The following is a 22,450-nucleotide window of genomic DNA, read 5'->3' as shown; positions in this document are numbered from 1 at the left end:
ATATTATTACATTATGTTACAGGAAAACTCGGAAAAGTACAAAAAAGTGGAAAAATTCTTAAAATTCGAAAAAAATTCGTTCGAGAATGTTCGAAAAAACACCACCTCGTTCCCATGGCCGAACGTTTTCTGCACGCGTTCTCGGCCACTTGTAGATTTACGGGGGTCGTGTACTCTTGGAGAACAAGTCGGAAAAAATTAACATTTATCGAAAAGTTTTGTACAATTCAGGGTATTTTATGCTTGGTTTTTCTGTTTTTTTGTTGTTTTTTTCAGTCGGTTTCCATCTAGATTATTCTAAAAGTTACAGATCGTCAATGGAGGAGGAAGAATACTCGTCCAGCTCCTTAGAAGACACGGAGGATGAATTCAGGCCTCATAAAAAGTATAGACTGGAATCCTCTGGTTCCGAAAGCTCAGATGATGGGGAAACGAAAAAAAAGAATAGTGAACACCAAAAAATGGAGTTTTCCGAAGGTTTGTGGCATAGAAATGAGTGTAAAAATTCTTAAGATTGTATTTCAGTATTGGAAATAGATGGCATTTGGAGGAGCGGTCCGCATTTTGGGAATTTTCGTAAAAAAGAGATGGAAATAGTTGTCAAATTGGGGTATGTTTCTTACTAGAATTCAACGGATTTCAGTAATATTTTGCAGTGCAAGGACTTTAACAGATGCCTCCAAATTCGTTCTTCCCAAGTTTGAGAAACCCGGCTCGAAATTTGCTATGTTCGATGTGTCCGATGGAATATTCAATGATCGTTTGAAATGGTCACGTAAGGAGAAAGGTGAGTTTGTTATTATTTTAATTTAAAAAAATTAAAAATTAAATTTAGGAAAACCGGTTGTTAAACCAAGAAAACGTACGGTTTCCTTGGCAGGAGAACAGTTCGATGTGACCAGCTTCTGCTCTCCTCTCTGTTCCTCGTTCAAGAAATTTGTGGGTTTGAAAGTTAATTACAGACACATGAAAATTTACAGACTCTGCAAAAACCGAACGACAAAACACTACATGTTGTGTACGTATCAACGAGTACGCGACATTTCTACGATGATCTTATGAATATAAAATCTAGTAAATTTTAAATCTATTGTAAATCTCATATTTCTATAATAATCTTTATTGCTTCTCATAATTTTACAGATCGCTTCAGGAAACGTTTTGTTTTTCTTTACCAACCCAAAAACTCTCGATTGTGTGATAGTCACTTTCGGGAGTTTTCAGCATTTGTATTCACAAGTTTTGTAGAAAAATGTAATGCTTGTGTGCCAGTACGTTTAAAGTCTTCATGATAGACGAGGACAGTTATAATTTCTGCATGTTTTCAGTTGAATTGAGTATTCACTCAGATAAACTAAAAGTTAGAAAAACGTCAGACAGTTTACTCCATTGCTTCATTTCGATACTTCCGCAGCTCACATATCGTAATGTTCAACAAATCAGCAAAATCTCATTATAATGAATTGTTATTAGATAATAATTTGAAAAGAAAAACGTAAAAACAAAAATGAATAGTTCGAAATCGATTATTTCGACAAATAATTGTGACACTAAAGTCATCTCATTCTCCACTCTCATGTCAAACAATAGACGTAATGAGACATCTCTCAATGATTGAAAAGAGATGCTAGTGTTCCCTCATCGATAAATAATAACTATTCTAGTAAGTTCTTTTCTCTCTCTTCCAGCATTCTCATTATCTATTTGACTACAAACTGTTGTCCCCTTGAGTATAAACTGTTGTCCCATTGAGTATAAACTGTTGTCCCCTTGAGTATAAACTGTTGTCCCCTTGAGTATAAACTGTTGTCCCCTTGAGAATTTTTCATTGTCCCCTTGAGTATAACTTGTTGCCCCCTCCAATCCAACAACTTAGTGTCCCTTTGAGCATGTGTCCCTCTGAGACTTTGTCCCTTTGAGCATCAACTATGTACCCCCAAGAGTAAATGTCCCCTTTGTCCCCTTGAGCATTGTACCCCCTGGAGCATTGGCCCTTCATTTGCGACCAGAGAATCGATAATAGGTGGGTGGAAGAAAAAGAAGGAGTGCGTGAGGTACAACGTTGCCCAGCGTAAATAGTGGTGTGAATCGGTGAGTGCGGTAGGGCGTGGTTGCTGGGATTATTGATTCTGACACTCCTTGGGGAATTCTCGGCAATTTAATTACATCTAAGTTGACTTTAGTCCGCCTTTAAATGCTTTCGAATGGTAGTAAGATGAAGGTTCTACGACAATTTTTTAAAGCGGAGCCCGCCGGGAGGCGGCGGACGCTAGTCTGAGACTGCTTAAGACGCACTCTCCGAGTCGATCGAGCATCGATCAACAGACCATGTTCACCCGAAAAAAGTCGACCATCTCCGATTTGCCAATCCTTTTGGTCAAAAATAGTACCAAGTGTTCTTAGCAAATTGGGGTACTTTTTGGCCAGGTCCGTCACCTGGGTACCGAGAAAAATCAAAAAATCGATATTTTTCGAAAATTTTTCCTGAAGGAGTTAGGAATGAAATCTAAACGGGAAATTAATGTAGACACTATTTTAAGCATTTTTTGTGTTCAGAACGAAATTCCAGCTCAACACCTTCATTGTGAAAATTTTGAAGTTTTATGAAATTTTCGGGTTTTTTTCATGAAATCGTTTTTATCTCGGCAGGGACACGAGAAGACGGACTTTTTTATTTTAAATTCGGAATCTACATAAAATTTGGTATTGGAAACATGCTGTCCCTACTCGTATCTCTAGACCCAAAGAAAGATTTTTTGGGAAGAATGAGAAAAACTGCGATTTCAGTTTTCGAGCCCTTCCGGTAAATCAGTTTCGATGTTTCAAAATAATGGTTTTTTGAAGTTTTTCATTCAATCATGCCATTTTTATTCAGTTCCGGTACAATTTTCGATCATACCACAAAAAAATTTTCGAAAAAAATGAATTTTTTGATTTCCTAAAATTTTCTCCTGCATTGAACCATTCCGACTGAAATGTTAAGGATAGCATTATGAAATCAGGAGAATATAACTGGAATATTCTTAAGGTTTATAAAAAACTTGATTCCCACTGTCGGCTCACCTTCTACTTACGCGTTCATGATGAAATTCAGCGAAATTTTCAACTTGGGAAGTTGGTGCAACGGTACTTCATACTTGCAACGTTATTTGACAGGGAATTGCGATGAATATGACAGAAATAGTGAGAAAACTGCAAAAATTGATAGATTCAGCAAGATTTACAAAAAAGGCTTTAAAAAACTAGGACTCATAAATGTTCAATGGTCAGACCTTTTTATGGATATCAGGAAAAAACGTTTCAAGTTTTTTTTTGAAAATCTTGCTGAATCTATCAATTTTTGCAGTTTTCTCACTATTTCTGTCATATTCATCGCAATTCCCTGTCAAATAACGTTGCAAGTATGAAGTACCGTTGCACCAACTTCCCAAGTTGAAAATTTCGCTGAATTTCATCATGAACGCGTAAGTAGAAGGTGAGCCGACAGTGGGAATCAAGTTTTTTATAAACCTTAAGAATATTCCAGTTATATTCTCCTGATTTCATAATGCTATCCTTAACATTTCAGTCGGAATGGTTCAATGCAGGAGAAAATTTTCAGAAATCAAAAAATTCATTTTTTTCGAAAATTTTTTTGTGGTATGATCGAAAATTGTACCGGAACTGAACAAAAATGGCATGATAAAATGAAAAACTTCAAAAAACCATTATTTTGAAACATCAAAAATAATTTATTGGAAAGACTTGAAAATTGAAATCGCAGTTTTTCTCATTTTTCCCCAAAAATCTTTCTTTGGGTCTAGAGTTACGAGTAGGCACAGCATGTTTCCAATACCAAATTTTATGTAGATTTCGAATTTAAAATAAAAAATCCCGTCTTCTCGTGTCACTGACGAGATAAAAACGATTTCATGAAAAAAACCCGAAAATTTCATAAAACTTCAAAATTTTCACAATGAAGGTGTTGAGCTGGAATTTTGTTCTGAACACAAAAAATGATCAAAATAGTGTCTACAATAATTTCCCGTTGAGATTTCATACCTAACTTCTTCAGGAAAAATTTTCGAAAAATATCGATTTTTTGATTTTCCTAGGTACCCAGGTGACGGACCTGGCCAAAAAGTACCCCAATTTGCTAAGAACACTTGGTACTATCTTTGATCAAAAGGATTGGCAAATCGGAGATGGTCGACTTTTTTCGGGTGAACATGGGTGATCGAACGAGTCAGAGAGTGCGTCTTAAGCGCATTAGCTATCATTAAAAAAATCATGATTTTGACTTTTTCTGGACGCCTTCAGGACGTTTGTAACTGTTTTTGTTACTATTTTACATACTCTGATTCTCCAACAATGTTCATTGTAATGCTGAAATGGGGAGGAGAAAAATGATACAAGAAATATAAATGATAATTTCAGAAAGTTACAATAAGTGAAAATATATAAAACATCAGTGTCAGGCTTAGAAGTTAAGTAGGCAATATGAAACGAAAGTTGAAATTAAGCTGAAGTGGGTCTCACGGAGATGCCTTGAAGTAGTAGATCATAATTCCGGAACTGGTTTAATCACAATTTTCAATCGACCACCTTCTTCTGGATCCTCAACTGCGTAGACTTGGATTCTAGACTCGTTGTTGATTGGGATAGAGAACTTAGATGATCCGGGAACAAACCTGAATACAAATTATTGATTTGACTCCCTTATATTTGACTTACCTCTCATTAACGCCATCCAAATCACTTCTGAATTCACCAAACGCTTGTTCAAACTCACGTAAGTTCTCATTGAGGAAATCTTTGTCATCTGTTGGAATCACAAAAGTGGTTCCAATATCTTTTTTAGTTTCAACGTGATATTTAATCAATGAAACCATATCAATTTTGGTGTTGAAGCGTTTAAAATCCACGGTCTTGTTGTTAAGTTTCTTAAGGTCTTCAACAGTGACTCTGAAGTCATGAACAAGAATCAGAATAAGGGTTTCCGCTGACTTAACAACTTGGTTATCAAATAATGTTGAGCACTTGAGGATTGTAACCACAGTTTTTAGAGAAAAACTTTGAGGGTCTATGTGAAGAAGTGCAGTTTCAAAGTCAAAGAGTGCTTCCAAAGAATTCACTGTAAATTTCACATCCACACCCAAGAAATCTGAAAACAAACTGGAACTCCAATCCAACTTGTGCACACGGATTTTCGATCTTCCACAAATATAAAAGTTAATCAATTTCTTCGTTTTGTCTCCTTTTGTCTCCGCTCTCTGTCGGCTGAATGTTTTCCAATTCAAATAGAATCTCACTTCATCTTCATGACATATGATCAATAATTTGTTGATAGTCAGATTCTGACTTCCAATATTAAAATTCTCCAAACAAAGTGGAATCAATTTATCTATTTTTTGAAGGCCTGGTGCACGGGAAATGATATGTGCTCTGAAAACAATATAATACTGAGTGAACTACACAAATCAACAAGACCTACCGCTTAACTGCCTCCAAGTTTTCAAGAACACATTTGAGGCCGGGATAAGAGAGGGGGAGAGGCATTCTCCAATAGCAATGAGAGGAATAATGAGGTTGGAGAGAGACTAAAAAAATACTGCCTCAAGACAATCCAACTGTGGAAACGCCTCCAGTGTCTGTAAGCATGCAAGCGCATTACAATGTTTATTGTGAAAGTTAAGACGGGAAGGAGAAAAATGATACAATAAATTTAAGTGATAATTTCAGAAAGTTATAATAAATAAAATATACATAGAAATAGTGACAGGTTTGGAAATTAAGTAGACGACATGACAGAAACAATGAAATTTTAGTGAAGTGAATCCCAATGCCGATGCTTTGAAGTAGTAGATCATAAACCCGACACTGGATTCACAATTATTTCATAGAAACCTTTGTGTGACGCCTTCTTTGCATAGATATGGATTCTTGATTTATCGCTGATCGGGATAGAGAATCTAGACGATCCTGGGACAAATCTGAAATCTATAAGTTATAAGTCCGATTTTCATATATTTGACCCACCTCTCATTAACGCCATCCAAAATACCTCTATTTTCCCCAAACGCAAGTTCAAATTGATGTAGCATATTATCGATGAAACCTTTGTCACTTGTGGAAATCACAAAAGTTGGTCCTGTAGCTTTCTTAGTTTCAATATGATACTTAATCAATGAAACCATATCAACTGTGGTGTGGTCGAGATATTTGAATACAACTGTTTGGTTGTTCAACTTCTTAAGGTCTTCAACAGTGACAATCCGATCAACAGCGAGATTCAGGAGAAGAGTTTCAGCTGACTTAACAACTTGGCTGTCGAAAATTGAGGTGTTGGCGATAGAAGTGAACAGAGTTTTTAGAGGAAAACTACGAGGGTCTATGAAAGAAATTGCGGTATTGAAACATGAGTAGGTTGTACTCAAAGAATTCACTCTAAATTTCAGATCGACATCCTCTGGGAGAAAACCGTGACTCCAACACAACCAGTCCACATGGATGATTGACCTTCCACTGATATAAAAGTTGAAAAATTTCTTCATTTTGTCTTCGCGGCTCTCTGAAATCTGTCGGCTGATTGTTTTCCCATTCATTTGGAACTTCACTTCACCTTTGGCATATTTAATTGTTAACGTGTTGATAGTCATTTCGTCCCTGGCAATATAAAAATCCTTCAAACATAGTGGAATCAATTTATCTACCTTTTGAAGACCTGGTGAGCGGCCAATGATATGTGCTCTGAAAACAAAATAATGCAAAACGAACTACACAAGTCAACTAGACTGACCGCTTAACTGCCTCCAAGTTTTTCAAAACGCATCGAAGGCCGGGATAAGAGAGGCCGTGAGGCATTCTCTAATAGGAATTAAAGAAGAAATGAGGTTGGAGAGTGAATAGAAGAGGGGCTGGTCAGATACCATCAGGGTATTCGCGTTGTGTAGTATTTGCTCAACTTACACCTCCTACAGTCTCAGATTATCCCTTCATCTGTAGACATTGTGACGTGGAAGATGGTATTTGACCTGCCCCTCTCTCCTATTCACTCTCCAACCTCACTATTCCCTTTATTCCAATTGGAGAATGCCTCTCCCAGAGTTGCGCGGAAGTGATTTTTTCTAATACGGACGTCGGAAGTCGGAAGTAAAATTTCTAATCCGGAAGGGAAGTAAACATCCGAAAACGGAAGTCGGAAGTCGGAAGTAAAATTTTCAAAACGGATGCCGGAAGCCGGAAGTCGGAAGTCGGAATTCCGCGCAACTCTGCCCGATAGTATCAAAAAATCGTTCACGTCGTCACTTTTTTGAGGTTGGAGAGTGAATAGGAGGAGGGGCAGGTCAAATACCATCTGCCACGTCACAATGTCTACAGATGAAGGGATAATCGGAGACTGTAGGGGGTGTTAATTGAGCAAACAACGGGACAGTCCCCTGTGACGTGGCAGATCAGATGGTATTTGACCTGCCACTCTCTTCTCCATTCTCTCTTCAACCTCATTATTATTTTTATTCAATCCTACTACGGAAACGTGAGAAGTCGGAATGCATTTCTTGCTTGATTAGTCTTAACAATTTCAATCTAAAGCGCCCAAATTACAGGGAAGACTTTATTCTGATCCCACTCCGAAAACGGTTGTTTCAACCAACAGACATTACCTAAAGAGTAAAAACGTTTATTGCAACGAGTAGATAATGAGACAATTGATAATTTCAGAAAGAAACACAAAAAAAAGGTCAGTGCATGGAATGAACATTAAGGTGGAATGGGTTTTATGTTGATGTTTTGAAGTGGTAGATCATAATCCGGGAACTGGTTTAATCACAATTTTCCATCGACCACCTTCTTCTGGATCCTCGCTTGCGTACACTTGGATTCTAGACTCGTTGTTGATGGGGATGGAGAACTTAGGAAATCCGGGAATAAATCTGAAAACTAATAATTGATTCAACTCTCTTATATTTAACATACCTCTCAACAACGCCATCCAAGTCCGATTGAAATTCACCGAACGCTAGTTCAAACTCACTGAACTTCTCATTGATATAATCGATGTTATTTGTTGAAATGATGAAAGCGGTCTCCACCGCTTTCTTAGTTTCAATGTGATATTTTATTAATGAAATCATATTATCAACTCTGTAGTAGCCGGAATAGTTAAATATCACAGCCTTGTTGTTAAGTTTCTTAAGGGTTTCAACAGTGAGTATCCCATCAACTACAACAAGCAGAATAAGACGCTTCGCAAACTTCACAACTTGCATGTCGAAGATTGAGGGGTTGGTGGGGATAATTACTAGCATTTTTAAAGGAAAACTAGAAACGTCTATGAAAGAGATTGCAGTTTCTAATTGACGACGAAAGGATGAAATCAAAATGTTTACTCTGAATTTAATATCGAGAGCCAAAGCATCCGGGAGTGAGCTCTCCCCCCAATCCACCTTGTCCACATGGATGGTTGACCTTTCACAGAAGTAAAAGTTGAACACTTTCTTTATTGTATCTTGGCGGCTCGCAAATCCCTTCCGACTGAATGCTTTCCCATTCATTTCAAATTCCACTTCATCTCTACCATAATAAATTCTTAAATTGTTGATTTCCATTTGGTTACTGTAAATTGAAAAATCCTTCAAACAAAGTGGAATCAATTTATCTACTTTTTGAAGGCCTGGAGAGCGACCAATGATATGTGCTCTGAAAACAAAATAATTCAAAATGAACTACACAAGTCAACTAGACTTACCGCTTAACTGCCTCCAAGTTCTCCAGAACACATTTGAGGCCGGGATAAGAGAGTGGGAGAGGCATTCTCCAATAGGAATAGAAGGAATAATGAGGTTGGAGAGTGAATAGGAGATATGCAGGTCAGATACCATCTGCCACTGAAGGCGGACCCCAGACAACTGTGGGAATTGTGTAGTATTTGCTCAATTAACACCCCCTACAGTCTCTTATTATCTTTTCATCTGGAGACATTGTGACGTGGCAGATGGTATTTGACCTCTCCCTCTCTCTCATCCTGGCCTTCGATGCATTTTGGAAAACTTGGAGGCAAAGTATGACTCTGATTTTAAAACAATGGTTATTGTGATGTTGTGCTGTAGTCATTGCGGCTGAAAGCCTAGCAGGCCTAGCAGGCATAGTCCTCCGAAAATAGTTTTTTTTTAATTTAATACTTAACACTGTATACGACTGAAAGATATTCATCATTGAAATTGAAAAAATAGAACAAATAATAACAATAAGTAGGCGGAGTTTCGAAAAATAGAAAATAGTCAGAAATATAAATAAGGGGGAACACAACGAGGTAGTGTAATCATTATAAACCAAAACTCGCTTCTAAATGGCTATTATGAGTTTTAAAATATAGGAAAATGTAGATCTCAGCGAGTTCTATATCCCTGATATAATACGGGTCGGTTTAGGATTCATTATTGAACCTCAGGATGGGATAAAATACCAAAAATCGTCAAAAATGACCGACCTAGGGTATTATAATGGATTCTAAGCCTTTCTGTATTATACCATCTACACGTTGATATGATTTGGAACTCATAATAGTAATTTTGAAGCGAGTTATGTAAAGAAACATTAAATTTATAGCATATGCTTAGTCTCCTCTTCTCCAAGCTCTCTTCACCGACGATCCACCTTTCATGACCTCCATCTCAAGGGTATCTGGTCTGTAGACAGATTCGAATCCACCAAACATCACCAACTCTCGACCCTCTCTCATTGGAATCGTGACTCCGTTGGCATGGAAGGATTGTCTGAAATTGTATATAATGTACTGGAATTCAGTCATAAGTCTTCTTACCCAAGTCCCGGATGCTTTGACCACACCCCTCGGAATCGCTTTCTGCATCTGTCGAACATTTCGAGAATCTTCTCATATCTTTCCGGAGAAAACATTTTCAGAGTGAATCGAGTCCCGATTTCACGGTTGGATGAGAGCCATTTCTGAAATTCGAAAATAGAAAATTAAAAATCGATAATTGCTCACCTCGACCAATGTTTCAACCTGATCAACTTTGAAATGATGATATTCATACTCCAAATGACGATTTTTGAGATTGTAAATGTCATTCATGTGCTTATTCTCAGTTCCGAATTCCAAGTTTGAAACGTCGAGTTTTAGGGTCGGGCAGTTGATGAACTGAAATACGGTATGGTTGAATTATAGCGGAATTGCACAGCGGTTGCCCTTGACTGAGCGCCAAATTTGAACCGCGACGCGCACGCAACGCGATTCGGAAAAAATCAAATCTGCTGACTCGTTTTAAGCGATTTTTAAGCGAATTACAGTATCTCCTTGTTAATAAAGCGCAGTGACAACTGTTGTTCGACGGAGCGCGTTTTCTCGATCTTACGCCTCGCACTGCTGTGTTCTAACCGAAATATTCCATTCAAAAGTATGTTAAGTTTTGCCTTTTTCAGTTGAGAAGGTCCGAGTGTGTCATGGTAATGCTTATTGCCCCATCAAGTAGATTTTTAATGGATCATATAGATTGAACGTAGAGCTCCATTTTAGTAGTTGACAACTTTTTTGTACGGACACTCCCTAGAGAGGTATGGTCATTTTAAGACGACAGCTCAAAAATCGCATTGAGACGATTTGAGAGAGAAATTTCTTCGACGATACGTAACTCTCTAGGAAGTGTCCGCACAAAAAAGTTGCCAACTACAAAAATAGAGTTCTATTTCTGATATGTATGATCCATTAAAAATTTACTTTATGGGTCAATTAGTATTACCATGACTCAAAGTTGGGCGTTTTCAACTGAAAAAAGCGATACTGTAGATAGTAATTAGCATATTATTCTAATTATTCTAATTAGTTCATATTGGAAAGCGCTTTCTCTTAATCTTGCAAAAAAACAATTAAAAGCGCCAATTTTCAAAATGTTTTTTAAACCTATCTTACCTCTGGTGTTCCTACACAATCCGCATTCCTATAGCCTGCTTTGAACTGGATAGACTCCAAATTTCCAAAATCAGCAAATCGGACGAAGTCGTAGAAGATTCGAGGCGTTTCGATATGACCCAAGACGAGTTTTGACATCATTCGAATTCTCGTAAACCCTTGTGTCTCTTTTGTTTGCATGAACGTTGGAAGACCATTGATCCATACCGTATCCTTGACGACGGTTCCATTTTTGAAAAAGGTGTCGAAAAGCAGCTCATAACACTCTTCGGCAGTCTTTTCAGTTTTGAAGTGAAGATATTCACCTTTTCCAGAATAAGTCACTGTTCCAGTGTTCAGAGTTGGAGGAGCAAAACGCGGGAAAACCACACGGCCATTATTCGGGACTCGCGTATCCGGTCTTTGTCCAAAAGTCCAATGATTTCTGTCGATTGAAATGGAGTTCATTGAGAAGGACACCGATTTGATTGTATATGGAAGCAATGCGTTGGTTGTACGGAGTTGTGGGATGTGGCGGTGGATCTCTTGTCTAGAAATTTATTGATTTTTTGCGGTTTTTCAAGCCGAATAACGTCACTATGACCAAATTGACGAATCTTACAAATTTATTGATTTACCAGCCTGGCTGCTGCGCCTTCGGCGCTTCATCCGGCTGGCCTTTCTTTATTTACGTGTTCACCTTCTCAAACATGTATCCGCTTGGCCGAGTGGTCCAAGGCGGCAGTCTCTGCGCAAGATCGATTTTGGGCCCGGCCGCCTTTCTTTCTCATTTCTCAAAATTTGCAGACATTGGGACAGATGGACAAACCCCACATGCGTTTTATATATAAGAATGATCTTCCTGAAAACTCACCTTTTACCAAATTTGAGATGTTTGAGAACCGCCTGTGTCGGCTCGTAGCCTAACGGCTTCCCTCTCGAAGCAGCGACGGTAGTAGCAGCCATTTTTCTGCAGGAATCAATAAATAGGTAGGGATATAGGTACGGTAGTAGAAGACGTGAGGAGGTCGGAGGGAATGAGGAATGAGGGAATGAATGAGACAATGTGTGTGTGTGTCGCATTGTGTGTCGCGTTGCGTGTCGCGTCGCGGTTTTATTATTTTGGCGGGCATAACAAAGATGTGAACGAGAGGGATGGAAATGTTTGACCTAGCCTCTCTAAACAAATTGCTGGGAAAATTGTAGATCTAAAAATGTATTTCTTTCTTAGTATTGTGATTTTGGTGGGTAAACTAATGAAGTTATTGAACTAGACGAGTTAAGCCAAAAAAAAGAAAGAAAATTGCAGGCCTAAAACGTTATTTCTTGAGCTAAAATCCTTAATTGATTAAAAGATCATATGATAATTATAGAAAATTACAAAATTAGCATATGATAATGAGCTAATTAAAATAATATATATATATGAAAATTACTAACTATATAGCCGATGGAATATATATATTGTATTGTGGTCGTTTCAACAAATCAATTATTCGCGACCAGTGCTGGTGTGTAATTTTCACATTTTTTGCTCAAAATTTTGATTTTCAGCAGTAAAAATACCCATAAACCACAAAATGTCCACAAAAAATGAGGAGAGAAACGGATAATTGAAGAGAAATCCGAATCTCAGCTGTATGATTATCTACAAATTAAAAAAAATCAAGAAAAATGATCTAGAAACTTTGAAAAAGTGAAAAATCATTTCTCATTGAATTTTGGTCGATATTTTTTGATTTTCACACATTTGTAGCTCAAAAATTAGATTTGCAAAAGTAAAATTACCCAAAAACCACAAAAAGTCTACAAAAAAGCATTTTACAAAGTATATTTTTACAGTTCTGCCAAGTTTCACATATAATTCGAAAAAATCAAGGAAAATGAACAAAAAACAAAAATGTCTTGTTTCTTATTGAATTTTGGTCGATATTTCGCAATTTTCACACACTTTTAGCTCGAAAATTCGATTTTCAGCAGTAAAATTACTTAAAATTCAACAAAAAAAGCATCTAAAAGCCGAAAAAGTATGTTTTACAGTTTCGCGTGTTTGAAAGTCGCAAATAGAAGAAAAATGAAAGAGGGAGGCTCTCAGACAGAGAGAGAGAGCGGCGGGGTCTTAGACAGAACAAAGAATGAGAAAGAGGGACGGGGGGAAGTTAGATAGCAGGGACAGCGCTGGATACGCAGCATCTGTCCTTGACACCCCCGCTGTGTCACATCTGACAGATTTTTCGATACATAAAGTTATAAATATATGTTGCATTTTTGAAGAAGATGGAGGCTTGGGAGTTATGGAGCTAACAATACATATGACCCTTTCCGCAAAAAATAATTTCAGAATATGTCTTTTAGCTTTTGAGTTACCATCCAGAAAAGGTGATAGCCTATGATCAGAGGCCACGTTTTTCAGTGGTCTTCCAGTTTTTGCATTGAAATAGGTGGAACGTTGGCTTGCACGACACCATCATCATTCCTAAATCTACTTTTAATGGGTCAGCGCAACGGGAAAAGCGTCAGAAGTCTACTAGGTGCATTTTACGAAAATTAGGATTCGTGTCAGAAAGGCTCGGGAGAAACGTTCCTAGTCAGTGTAAAAAGTTTGAACCGATAGTCATTTACACTTTTCAATTCGACTACTCAAAAAAACTGATTATGGACATAGTCAGAAATATTTAAAATGACGAAAATGATAGTTGTTTCTTCAAAATTTTGTATTCAGAGCAGAAAAAAGGAAGAATGACATAAGAGAGAGGGGTTGAGGCATTCTCCGATAGAAATGAAGTGAATAATAAGGTTGGAGAGAGACTAGGAGAAAGGCGGGACAGATACCATCTGCCACGTCATAATGTCTACAGATGAATGGATTATAGGAGACTGTACGGATCGAGGCAGATGGGAATCAGAAATCGTCTGAGGTGACTGTGAGCTAGAGAAAGAGATTTTTTGTGATGAGATTACTAGGTCAAACACCATCTGTCACTGAACGCGGTCTCTAGATAATCCCACTCGGGGAACACCATTTGGACAATAAATGTCCGATGGAACCTGTGAAAATATTTAGGTGAATCCAACAAATCTTCGAATTCACCATTATTGAAATTGGGTGGAAAAAAGCTTCCATATGAATATAAAGCTTCCATATGAATATAAGATGACTACAGTAACCCGAAAATTTATTTCAAGTGTTTTCACAGTGCATGCCATACTTATTCTGTCCTTTTTAAGTTTTAATTTCAATTTGTTTTATTGTTGCAACAGAAAAAACATGAAAGGAAGTTTGATAGGTAACTTGAAGCAAGTATTCCCAATTTTAAAGGATGCAGATTATAATTAAGAGATTTCTGGCACTGGTTTTACTATTATTTTATAGGCGCCATCTTCTTCTGGATCCTCGATTGCATACACGTGGATTCTAGACTCGTTGTTGATTGAGATGGAGAATCTAGAAGATCCTGGGAGGAATCTGAAAACTAATAATTGGTTTTACTCTCTTATAATTGATATACCTCTCATTAACATCATCCAAATCGCATCGGGATTCACCAAACGCTTGTTCAAACTCACGTAACATCTTTTTGATAAAACCTTTGTCATCTGTTGTAATCACAAAAGTGGTTCCTGTAGCTTTTTTAGTCTCCATTTGATGTTTAATCAATAAAATTATATCATTTCTCATTACCCACAAGTTTTGGAATATCACAGTCTTGTTTTTAAGTTTCTTAAGATCTTCAACAGTGGCCATCTGAACATTAATGAAATACAGAATAAGAGGACAAAGATTCACAATAAGTGTTTCCGCTGACTTAACAATTTGATTGTCGAAGATTGAGGTCTCCGGGATAGCGACCACAGTTTTCAGAGGAAAACTATGAGGGACTATGAAAGGAAGTACGGTATCAAAGTCTTCACGGGAGAATGCATCCAAAGAATTTATACTCAATTTCAGATCGACAGGCATGACACGATCTGGGAGCAAACTATAACCCCAATCCAACTTGTCCACACGGGTGATCGATCTTCTACAGATATAGAAATGCACCAATTTATTTATTGTGTCTTCGCGGCTCTCTAATCCCTTTCGGCTAATTGTTTTTTCATTCATCTTAAATTTCACTTCATCCTTATCATATTCGATCGACAAGTTGTTGATAGTCAGTTTATGCCTTTTAATATGGAGATTATCCAAATAAAATGGAATTGTTTTGTCTACTTTTTGAAGTACTGGAGAACGGCCAATGATACGGGCTCTAAAAACAACATAATACTGAGTGAACTACACAAATCAACTAGACCTACCGCTTTACTGCTTCCAAATGCTCCAAAACACATCGAAGGCCGGGATAAGAGAGGGGGAGAGGCATTCTCCAATAGGAATAGAAGGAATAATGAGGTTGGAGAGTGAATTAGGAGATGGGTAGGTCGGCGGGGTATGACTTGAGCAAATAACAGAACAGATGGGAATCTCGACAAGGAGAGGGGGCCGGTCAGATACCATCTGCCACTGAAGACTGTGGGAATTCGTGTTGTGTAGTATTTGCTCAATTAACACCCCCTACAGTCTTCTATTATCCCTTCATCTGTAGACATTGTGGCATGGTATCTGACCTGTCCCTCTTTTATTCCAAATTCCCATTTTTTCCAAGCCGTCGCCTCCTTATAGCCCCTTCTGCCACCAGCTTCCTTCTCATTCCTTCTTAATTTTGATTTTTTTGATTTTTTTTGGGAGTTTGGAATTGTTTGTTGTGAAAAATATAAAGTGGGGAGGAGAAAAAAGTTCCGGAAAGATATAAAAAATGAGTTAAAAATACAAAACATCAGTGTTAGGCTTGAAAGTTAAGCAGAGGACAGGAAACGAAAATTGATATTAAAAGGAAATGAGTCTCATGTCGATTAGTTGAAGTAGTAGATCATAATCCCAAAATTAGATTCACAATCATTTTATAGGGACAACCTTCTTCGGAATCCTTAACTTTGTATACTAGGATTCTCAACTCGTTGTTAATTGCGATGAAGAACAAATCGCATCGGGATTCACCAAACGCTTGTTCAAACTCACGTAACATCTTGTTGATAAAATCTTTGTTCTTTATGGAAATCACAAAAGTGGTTCCTGTAGCTTTTTTTGTCTCCATTTGATGTTTAATCAATAAAATTATATTATTTCTCATTACCCACAAGTTTTGGAATACCACAGTCTTGTTTTTAAGTTTCTTAAGATCTTCAACAGTGGCCATCTGAACATTAATGAAATACAGAATAAGAGGACAAAGATTCACAATAAGTGTTTCCGCTGACTTAACAATTTGATTGTCGAAGATTGAGGTCTCCGGGATAGCGATCACAGTTTTCAGAGGAAAACTATGAGGGTCTATGAAAGGAAGTACGGTTTCAAAGTCTTCACGGGAGAATGCATCCAAAGAATTTATACTCAATTTCAGATCGACAGGCATGACACGATCTGGGAGCAAACTATAACCCCAATCCAACTTGTCCACACGGGTGATCGATCTTCCACAGATATAGAAATGCACCAACTTCTTTATTGTGTCTTCGCGGCTCTCTAATCCCTTTCGGCTAATTGTTTTTTCATTCATCTTAAATTTCACTTCATCCTTATCATATTCGATCGACAAGTTGTTGATAGTCAGTTTATGCCTTTTAATATGGAGATTCTTCAAACAAAGTGGAATTGTTTTGTCTACTTTTTGGAGTACTGGAGAACGGCCAATGATACGTGCTCTGAAAATCACATAATAGTGATGGAACTACACTAATCAATTAGACCTACCGCTTAACTGCTTCCAAATGCTCCAAAACGCATCGAAGGCCGGGGTAAGAGAGAGGCAGAGGCATTCTTCAATAGGAATAAAAGGAAAAATGAGGTTGGGTAGTGACTAGGAGAGGGGTCTTGTCAGATACCATCTGGCGGACCCCAGACAACTCTGGGAATTCGTGTTGCGTAGTATTTGCTCAATTAACACCCCTACAGTCGCCTATCTCTTCATCTGTAGACACTGTGACGTGGCAGATGGTATCAGACCTGTGCACACAAATTGATAAATTGAATTCGTTTTGTTTGAGAGACCACACTGCTGCCAGTGACAACTTGACTATTAACCAATTAGCAATTGAATGCGATAAGGATGAAGTAAAGTTTTAAATGAATGGAAAAAGATGTTGCAAAAGTTTCCTAATGTTATCTGGAAGATTGAAATTTTTATGAATTTTTGAGTGAAAAGTCAATTATTGGTCATATTTTCCTATGATGACGTCATAAGGGACTGGTGACATATTTTTTGTAAATCACTACCATAGGGGTATATATGCTGTGAAAAAAGTTCGGATTGAAACAACTTTTTGCAACTGTGCCAAGGCCCAACACAAACATTCTCACTCTTACAGATAGTGCCTCTGACTTCAGATTCCCATCTGTCTCGTTATTTGCTCAACTCACACCCCCTACAGTCTTTTATTGTCTCTTCATCTGTAGACATTGTGACGTGGCAGACGGTAACCTACGCATCCCTTCCTCACATACTCTACAACCTCATTATTCCTTCTATTCCTATTGGAGAATGCCTCTGCCCCTCTCTTATCCTGGCCTCAAATGCGTTTTGGAAAACTTGGAGGCAGTTAAGCGGTAAGTTTAGTTGATTTGTGAGTTCTCTCCAATATTTTGTTATTTTCAGTGTCCATATCATTGGCCGGTCGCCAAGTCTTCAAAAAATAGATAAATTGATACCATATTGTTTGGAGAATCTCTGTGTCGACTTTCATGAAATGACTATCAACAACTTATTGATTACATGTAATGAAGATGGGGTGAAATTCGAGATGAATTGGAAAAGACTCAGCCGACAGAAGTTAGAGACCCAAAATGATAAAATGAAGAAATTGGTAAACTTTTACATTTGCGGAAGATCAAAAACCCGTGTGAACAAGTTGGATTGGTTTTACAGTTTGTTACCATGTTTCTTGGCTGTGGATACCAAATTTAGAGTGAACACATTGTATGCACTCCTCTGTGAAGACTTCGAATTGTCACGATCTTTTATAGACTCTCGTAGTTTTCCTTTAAAAACTGTGGTCACTATCCCGGAGCCCTCAAACTTCGACAGCCAAATTGTTAAGTCCGCAGAAACTCTTATTCTGTATCTTCTTATTGATCGGACACTCACTGTTGAAGACCTCAAGAAACTTAACAACAAGACAGTGGTACTTGAATACTGTAGCTCTTCCATAATTGATATGATTCCTTTGATTCAGTATCACGTCGAGACTAAGGATGATATTAGAACCACTTTTGTGATTCCATCAAATTACGAAGGTGTTATCAATGAGATGTTAAGTGAGTTTGAACAAGCGTTTGATGAATTCCGATGTGATTTGGACGGTGTCAATGAGAGGTATATCAAAAATAAGGGACTCAAACCAATTATTAGATTTCAGATTCATTCCCGGATTGTCAAAGTTCTCCATCCCAATCAACGGTGATTCTAAAATCCATGTGTATGCAATTGAGAATCCTGACGAAGGTCCCAATAAAATAATTGTGAAACCAGTGTCGGGATTTTGATCTACTACTTCAAAACATCGACCCACTTCAGCTTAATTTCAATTTTCCTTTCATTTCGTCTACTCAACTTCCAAGCCTGACACTGATGTTGTTTTATTATAACCCATTTATTCTGACGTTTCAAACTATCATTCAAATTTATTGTATAATTTGTCTCCTCCTCATCATAACTTTTACAATAAACTTTTTTTTAATCAGAGTATGTAAAATGATAACAAAAACAGTTCTAAACTTTGTGAACCCGTTTAGAAAGTTAAAATTCGGACGGTTTTATTTCAAACATTCGATATTATGCCTGTCTTAGTTCAACATACCCATGTGATGAAATTCTGTTGTCGTCAAGTTGAAACAAAAGAAAAATTTGGTAGTTTTAGTGATAAAACCTGGAATTTTGTGTTAATAGTTCTAATTTTAAACAGTATTTATTGAGATGGGGAACAGCAAATAGAAGCACTTAATTTAAATTATCAATTCAGAAAAAACCAATAAATAAGGTGAAAAAACCAATAAATAAAATTACAAAAAAAAGTGTAACAAAATACAAGACATCAATGTCAAGAGGTTCTTATGCCAATGCTTCAAAATAGTAGATCATAATCCAGACACTGGTTTCACAATTATTTTATAGAAATCAGATGCCTTCTTTGCATAGACATGAATTCTTGACTCGTTGTTGATTGGGATGGAGAATCTAGAAGATCCTACAAGGAATCTGAAAATTAATAATTGATTTGACTCTCTTATATTTGATATACCTTTCATTGAAATCAAACTCGCTTTCTAAATCGCATTTGAATTCCTCGAACGCTTGTTCAAACTCACTTAACATCTCCCTGATCACATGATATTTACATGTTGAAATCACAAAAGTGGTTTTTATATTTTCCTTTGTTTCAACGTGATGTTTAATCAATGGAACTATATCAATTCTCGAAGAGCTCCAGTAATCGAATACCACTTTTTGGTTGTTAAGCTTCTTCAGGTCTTCGACAGTGACAATCCGATCAAAAATGAAATTCAGATTAAGAGTTTCCGCAAACTTAACAACTGGGTCGTCAAAGGTCGAGGCGTTGGCGATAGAAATGTCGGCTCTTGTCGGTTATTTTGGTCCTTAGAATTTTTTTTGGTCCTTAGAATTTTTTTTGGTCCTTAGAATTATTCTTGGTCCTTAGATTTATTTTTGGTCCTTAAAATTATTTTTGGTCCTTAAATTTTTTATTGGTTATTCACAGTGCCTGTGGTATTAAATTTTATTTTTATTTAGCGTTTTTATTTGCCTTGTTAATTGTTTACAATTTCATAATTCAGTCTGCCTTCAAATTATTTATTAGCAAATATGGAACAACTGATAACAAAGCTATAAACTCGACAATCTAGGAATACAATTTATTTAGTGTAATTCGTAAACTATTTATTTCCCTCTTCCACCTTTAGACCTTCCAGATCGAGCTGATTGGTTCCCAGTAGAGCCTCTGGAACTTCGACCACGACCGCGAGCTCCTCCTGATTGTTGTGTACGGGTTACTGCTTCCGTCCTCGATGTTTGAACACGGCTGCTATGACCTCGTCTCAAATTTTGCCCTCTTCCTCTAGCTCTCTGAGCTCTTCCCGGTCGTCGTCCTCCTGTTTCAGTTGGTGATTGTCCACGTCGGTCACCCATGACACTTCCTGAGTTCACTCTAACTCGAAGTGTTCCTCTGCGAATCGTGACATCTCCACGGTCTTGAGTATCGCTCAATTGCTCTTGTCTACCTCGTCTCTGTGTTTGACCACGGTCAGAACTTTGGCCTCTGCTTAACGGCGACGTATTCCCATCAGTCCTTCTCTGTCCGCTTGTTGATTGAACTCTCCCAGCTCCTGTACCTCTTCGCTGCTGACCACGGACGTGGGTATTGCCTCTCGTTCTTCTTCCTCCGTTAACAGACTCTCGACGACTGGCTCCCGGTTTTCGGCCTCTCCTTGTCTGTTTGCCTGTCACCTGCGTACTGCTTCCTGATAGTTTGCGTTTTGATTTCTTCTCAGGAGGAGGTCGGCTGTTGTCTGAATCATAATCGCTCTCCATTGTACTCGGATTATGTGGCAGACTGTCATCGGAGGCCGAATAAACTTCTTCATCATCACTCAGCAGATTGTCTACATTGATCGAGTTTTCATCAGAATGTTCGTTTTCTGATCGGTACGTACCATCAGCATCTTCTGGATCCTCTATTGGTTCTTCATCATCTTGAGAAGAATCATCTGATGGGGATTGTGAAGTGGTTTCCAATTGGTTTCTTCGTCTTCCAAAAGTTTTCATCTCAATGAGCAAGTGATTGAGAAGACGCTCGCGTCTGAAGAAACGGCGAAACATGTAAACTGCCATGTACTCCCCGAGGTTTTCGTCGGGAATTCCAAACTTTGATTTCAACTCTCGCTTGAAGGCTCCCCAGGTGGCTTCAATAGATTGAGTATGCACACGTCTGTCAGTGGGATTCACAAAGTTTAATTTATGGTTGACCCATCTATGAGTGAAGTTCGCTTGAATCTGAGGAATCCCTCCGTATGAGGACCAACCGTCTGAGACAACCATGGAACCTTAAAGTAAACACAGTTGTTAGTTAGCGAAGACTGACTCACCATTCAAAACATGGTCTTTGATAAGAGGAAGGAGTGTGGCAGCATCGCGTTTCTCGACTTGAAACATCAAGACCTAAGAAACTATTATTTGGAGTATAACAGCAATAACAAGTAAGCTTACTTTGTTCGAGCTCCTTTCTACCATTCCAAAGATCCACACTGCCTTCCTACTCAGCATTCGCCCACGATTGTGTTTGGCTTTGAACATGTGGCTTTCGTCTATTTCAACAATTTTGCCTGTAATTGATGAGTATTCTGTAGCACTTCAATTATTCGATGATACCGACGCCACCAAGCTTAAGGGTTGATTCCATTTCTCTAGCAACCCATTGCTCTGTGAGTTGACGGAATGAACGATACATTTGAATCACTGTTTCGTGATTCACCTGAAACAGCTTCGATGTCGCCTCAGTACTCCGCCCTGGGCTTTCGATCCAGTCAGCAGCAAGAAGAAGGGTTTTTTGGATGGAGAGTTTCGAACCTTCAAAAAATGATCCGTCTCTGCAAAATTTAGAGTATACTGTGAGTTTGTGGACAAAAACTACCGAATCATTATTTTGGTTGATACTTTTGATGATTTGCATTTGGAGCACCTCCAGTACAGTCCTAATTGAACACTCTTGTCGGAAACCAAACTCATACGTGAACTTGGGCAATGGGGACACTCTCGCTCATTGGGTATTATTCCATACCTACAGAATAACTTACATGTTGATGAAAAGCAAAGTATTCTTACTTAGTTAAGAACCGGAGAGCTGTCTCGCTGGATGCGCCGTTCAAATCACCCACAAAATCAACAAGGTTCTGTGAGTTGATGTCTGGAAGATTCAGCAAACTTTCAACCGGCTCCGTGAGTGATGGATCGATGATGTGGTGACGCTGCGGTCTGCCTTTGTAGGCAAACGTGACATTGAACAAAAGCAGAAATACACTGAATATCATAGCTTTGAAGAACATGATTAAAGGCCTCTCCTGGCGAAGGCTTATATAGACTTACAAAAGAGCAAGCAGTCCAAGTGCAAAGTGCAGAAAAGTACTATCAAATAAAAGTACGAATGGTTTAAACTTTCCAATGTTTGATAAAGAACGCAACTACTATTGATAAGAAGATGACGTGAGTGTGACACCTTTCTTACAGGTGCGCCCGAAACAGGAGCTTGAACTTTTATCTGTCTCACCTTGCTTAAAAATTGAAATTGATAAGAAGTACCATTGCCCTTTTTTCCATCGTCCTTTGTTTGAACTGATTGAAAGATCAAATTCTGTGTATATAAAGGATGCCTACCCGATGTCCACTATATCCCAACTATCCAGAGAATGAACTGCTTTTCTTCTTCTTGTGTTCTCTTGCTGCTCATATTGGTACA

The 22,450-nt window shown here is 38.0% G+C and overlaps 9 protein-coding genes across 9 annotated transcripts; 2 read left to right on the top strand and 7 right to left on the bottom strand.

Annotated features, from left to right (window-relative positions):
• Positions 1-317: 317 nt before the first annotated feature.
• On the top strand, positions 318-1,062 carry GCK72_007910 (uncharacterized protein; the record flags this gene model as incomplete). The annotated part of the gene is made up of 4 exons (XM_053726530.1): positions 318-477; positions 526-610; positions 657-787; positions 836-1,062. 4 exons carry the CDS (start codon positions 318-320, stop codon positions 1,060-1,062), a joined length of 603 nt encoding a protein of 200 aa, XP_053590724.1.
• Positions 1,063-4,540: 3,478 nt separating this feature from the next.
• GCK72_007909 (uncharacterized protein) lies at positions 4,541-5,538 on the bottom strand (the record flags this gene model as incomplete). Its single annotated transcript, XM_053726529.1, has 3 exons — positions 4,541-4,670; positions 4,714-5,424; positions 5,474-5,538. 3 exons carry the CDS (start codon positions 5,536-5,538, stop codon positions 4,541-4,543), a joined length of 906 nt encoding a protein of 301 aa, XP_053590723.1.
• A 307-nt stretch (positions 5,539-5,845) lies between these two features.
• On the bottom strand, positions 5,846-6,843 carry GCK72_007908 (uncharacterized protein; the record flags this gene model as incomplete). The annotated part of the gene is made up of 3 exons (XM_053726528.1): positions 5,846-5,972; positions 6,019-6,729; positions 6,779-6,843. 3 exons carry the CDS (start codon positions 6,841-6,843, stop codon positions 5,846-5,848), a joined length of 903 nt encoding a protein of 300 aa, XP_053590722.1.
• Positions 6,844-7,783: 940 nt separating this feature from the next.
• Positions 7,784-8,793, bottom strand: GCK72_007907 (uncharacterized protein; the record flags this gene model as incomplete). Its single annotated transcript, XM_053726527.1, has 3 exons — positions 7,784-7,913; positions 7,957-8,679; positions 8,729-8,793. The coding sequence occupies 3 exons, from the start codon at positions 8,791-8,793 to the stop codon at positions 7,784-7,786; spliced, it is 918 nt and encodes a 305-aa protein (XP_053590721.1).
• An 802-nt stretch (positions 8,794-9,595) lies between these two features.
• GCK72_007906 (uncharacterized protein) lies at positions 9,596-11,854 on the bottom strand (the record flags this gene model as incomplete). Its single annotated transcript, XM_003097438.2, has 5 exons — positions 9,596-9,755; positions 9,803-9,945; positions 9,989-10,141; positions 10,910-11,438; positions 11,763-11,854. The coding sequence occupies 5 exons, from the start codon at positions 11,852-11,854 to the stop codon at positions 9,596-9,598; spliced, it is 1,077 nt and encodes a 358-aa protein (XP_003097486.2).
• Positions 11,855-14,221: 2,367 nt separating this feature from the next.
• Positions 14,222-15,252, bottom strand: GCK72_007905 (uncharacterized protein; the record flags this gene model as incomplete). The annotated part of the gene is made up of 3 exons (XM_053726526.1): positions 14,222-14,354; positions 14,398-15,138; positions 15,188-15,252. The coding sequence occupies 3 exons, from the start codon at positions 15,250-15,252 to the stop codon at positions 14,222-14,224; spliced, it is 939 nt and encodes a 312-aa protein (XP_053590720.1).
• Positions 15,253-15,798: 546 nt separating this feature from the next.
• GCK72_007904 (uncharacterized protein) lies at positions 15,799-16,744 on the bottom strand (the record flags this gene model as incomplete). Its single annotated transcript, XM_003097459.2, has 2 exons — positions 15,799-16,630; positions 16,680-16,744. The coding sequence occupies 2 exons, from the start codon at positions 16,742-16,744 to the stop codon at positions 15,799-15,801; spliced, it is 897 nt and encodes a 298-aa protein (XP_003097507.2).
• Positions 16,745-17,466: 722 nt separating this feature from the next.
• GCK72_007903 (uncharacterized protein) lies at positions 17,467-18,467 on the top strand (the record flags this gene model as incomplete). The annotated part of the gene is made up of 3 exons (XM_003097473.2): positions 17,467-17,531; positions 17,581-18,297; positions 18,341-18,467. The coding sequence occupies 3 exons, from the start codon at positions 17,467-17,469 to the stop codon at positions 18,465-18,467; spliced, it is 909 nt and encodes a 302-aa protein (XP_003097521.2).
• A 1,411-nt stretch (positions 18,468-19,878) lies between these two features.
• Positions 19,879-22,025, bottom strand: GCK72_007902 (uncharacterized protein; the record flags this gene model as incomplete). The annotated part of the gene is made up of 6 exons (XM_053726525.1): positions 19,879-21,041; positions 21,084-21,156; positions 21,205-21,320; positions 21,367-21,584; positions 21,629-21,775; positions 21,820-22,025. The coding sequence occupies 6 exons, from the start codon at positions 22,023-22,025 to the stop codon at positions 19,879-19,881; spliced, it is 1,923 nt and encodes a 640-aa protein (XP_053590719.1).
• Between the last annotated feature and the right edge of the window lie 425 nt (positions 22,026-22,450).

This window comes from Caenorhabditis remanei, chromosome II, assembly GCF_010183535.1.
Source record: "Caenorhabditis remanei strain PX506 chromosome II, whole genome shotgun sequence".
In the NCBI taxonomy this organism is placed as follows: Eukaryota; Metazoa; Nematoda; class Chromadorea; order Rhabditida; family Rhabditidae; genus Caenorhabditis; species Caenorhabditis remanei.
This window is presented reverse-complemented; position numbering and strand designations above follow the sequence as displayed.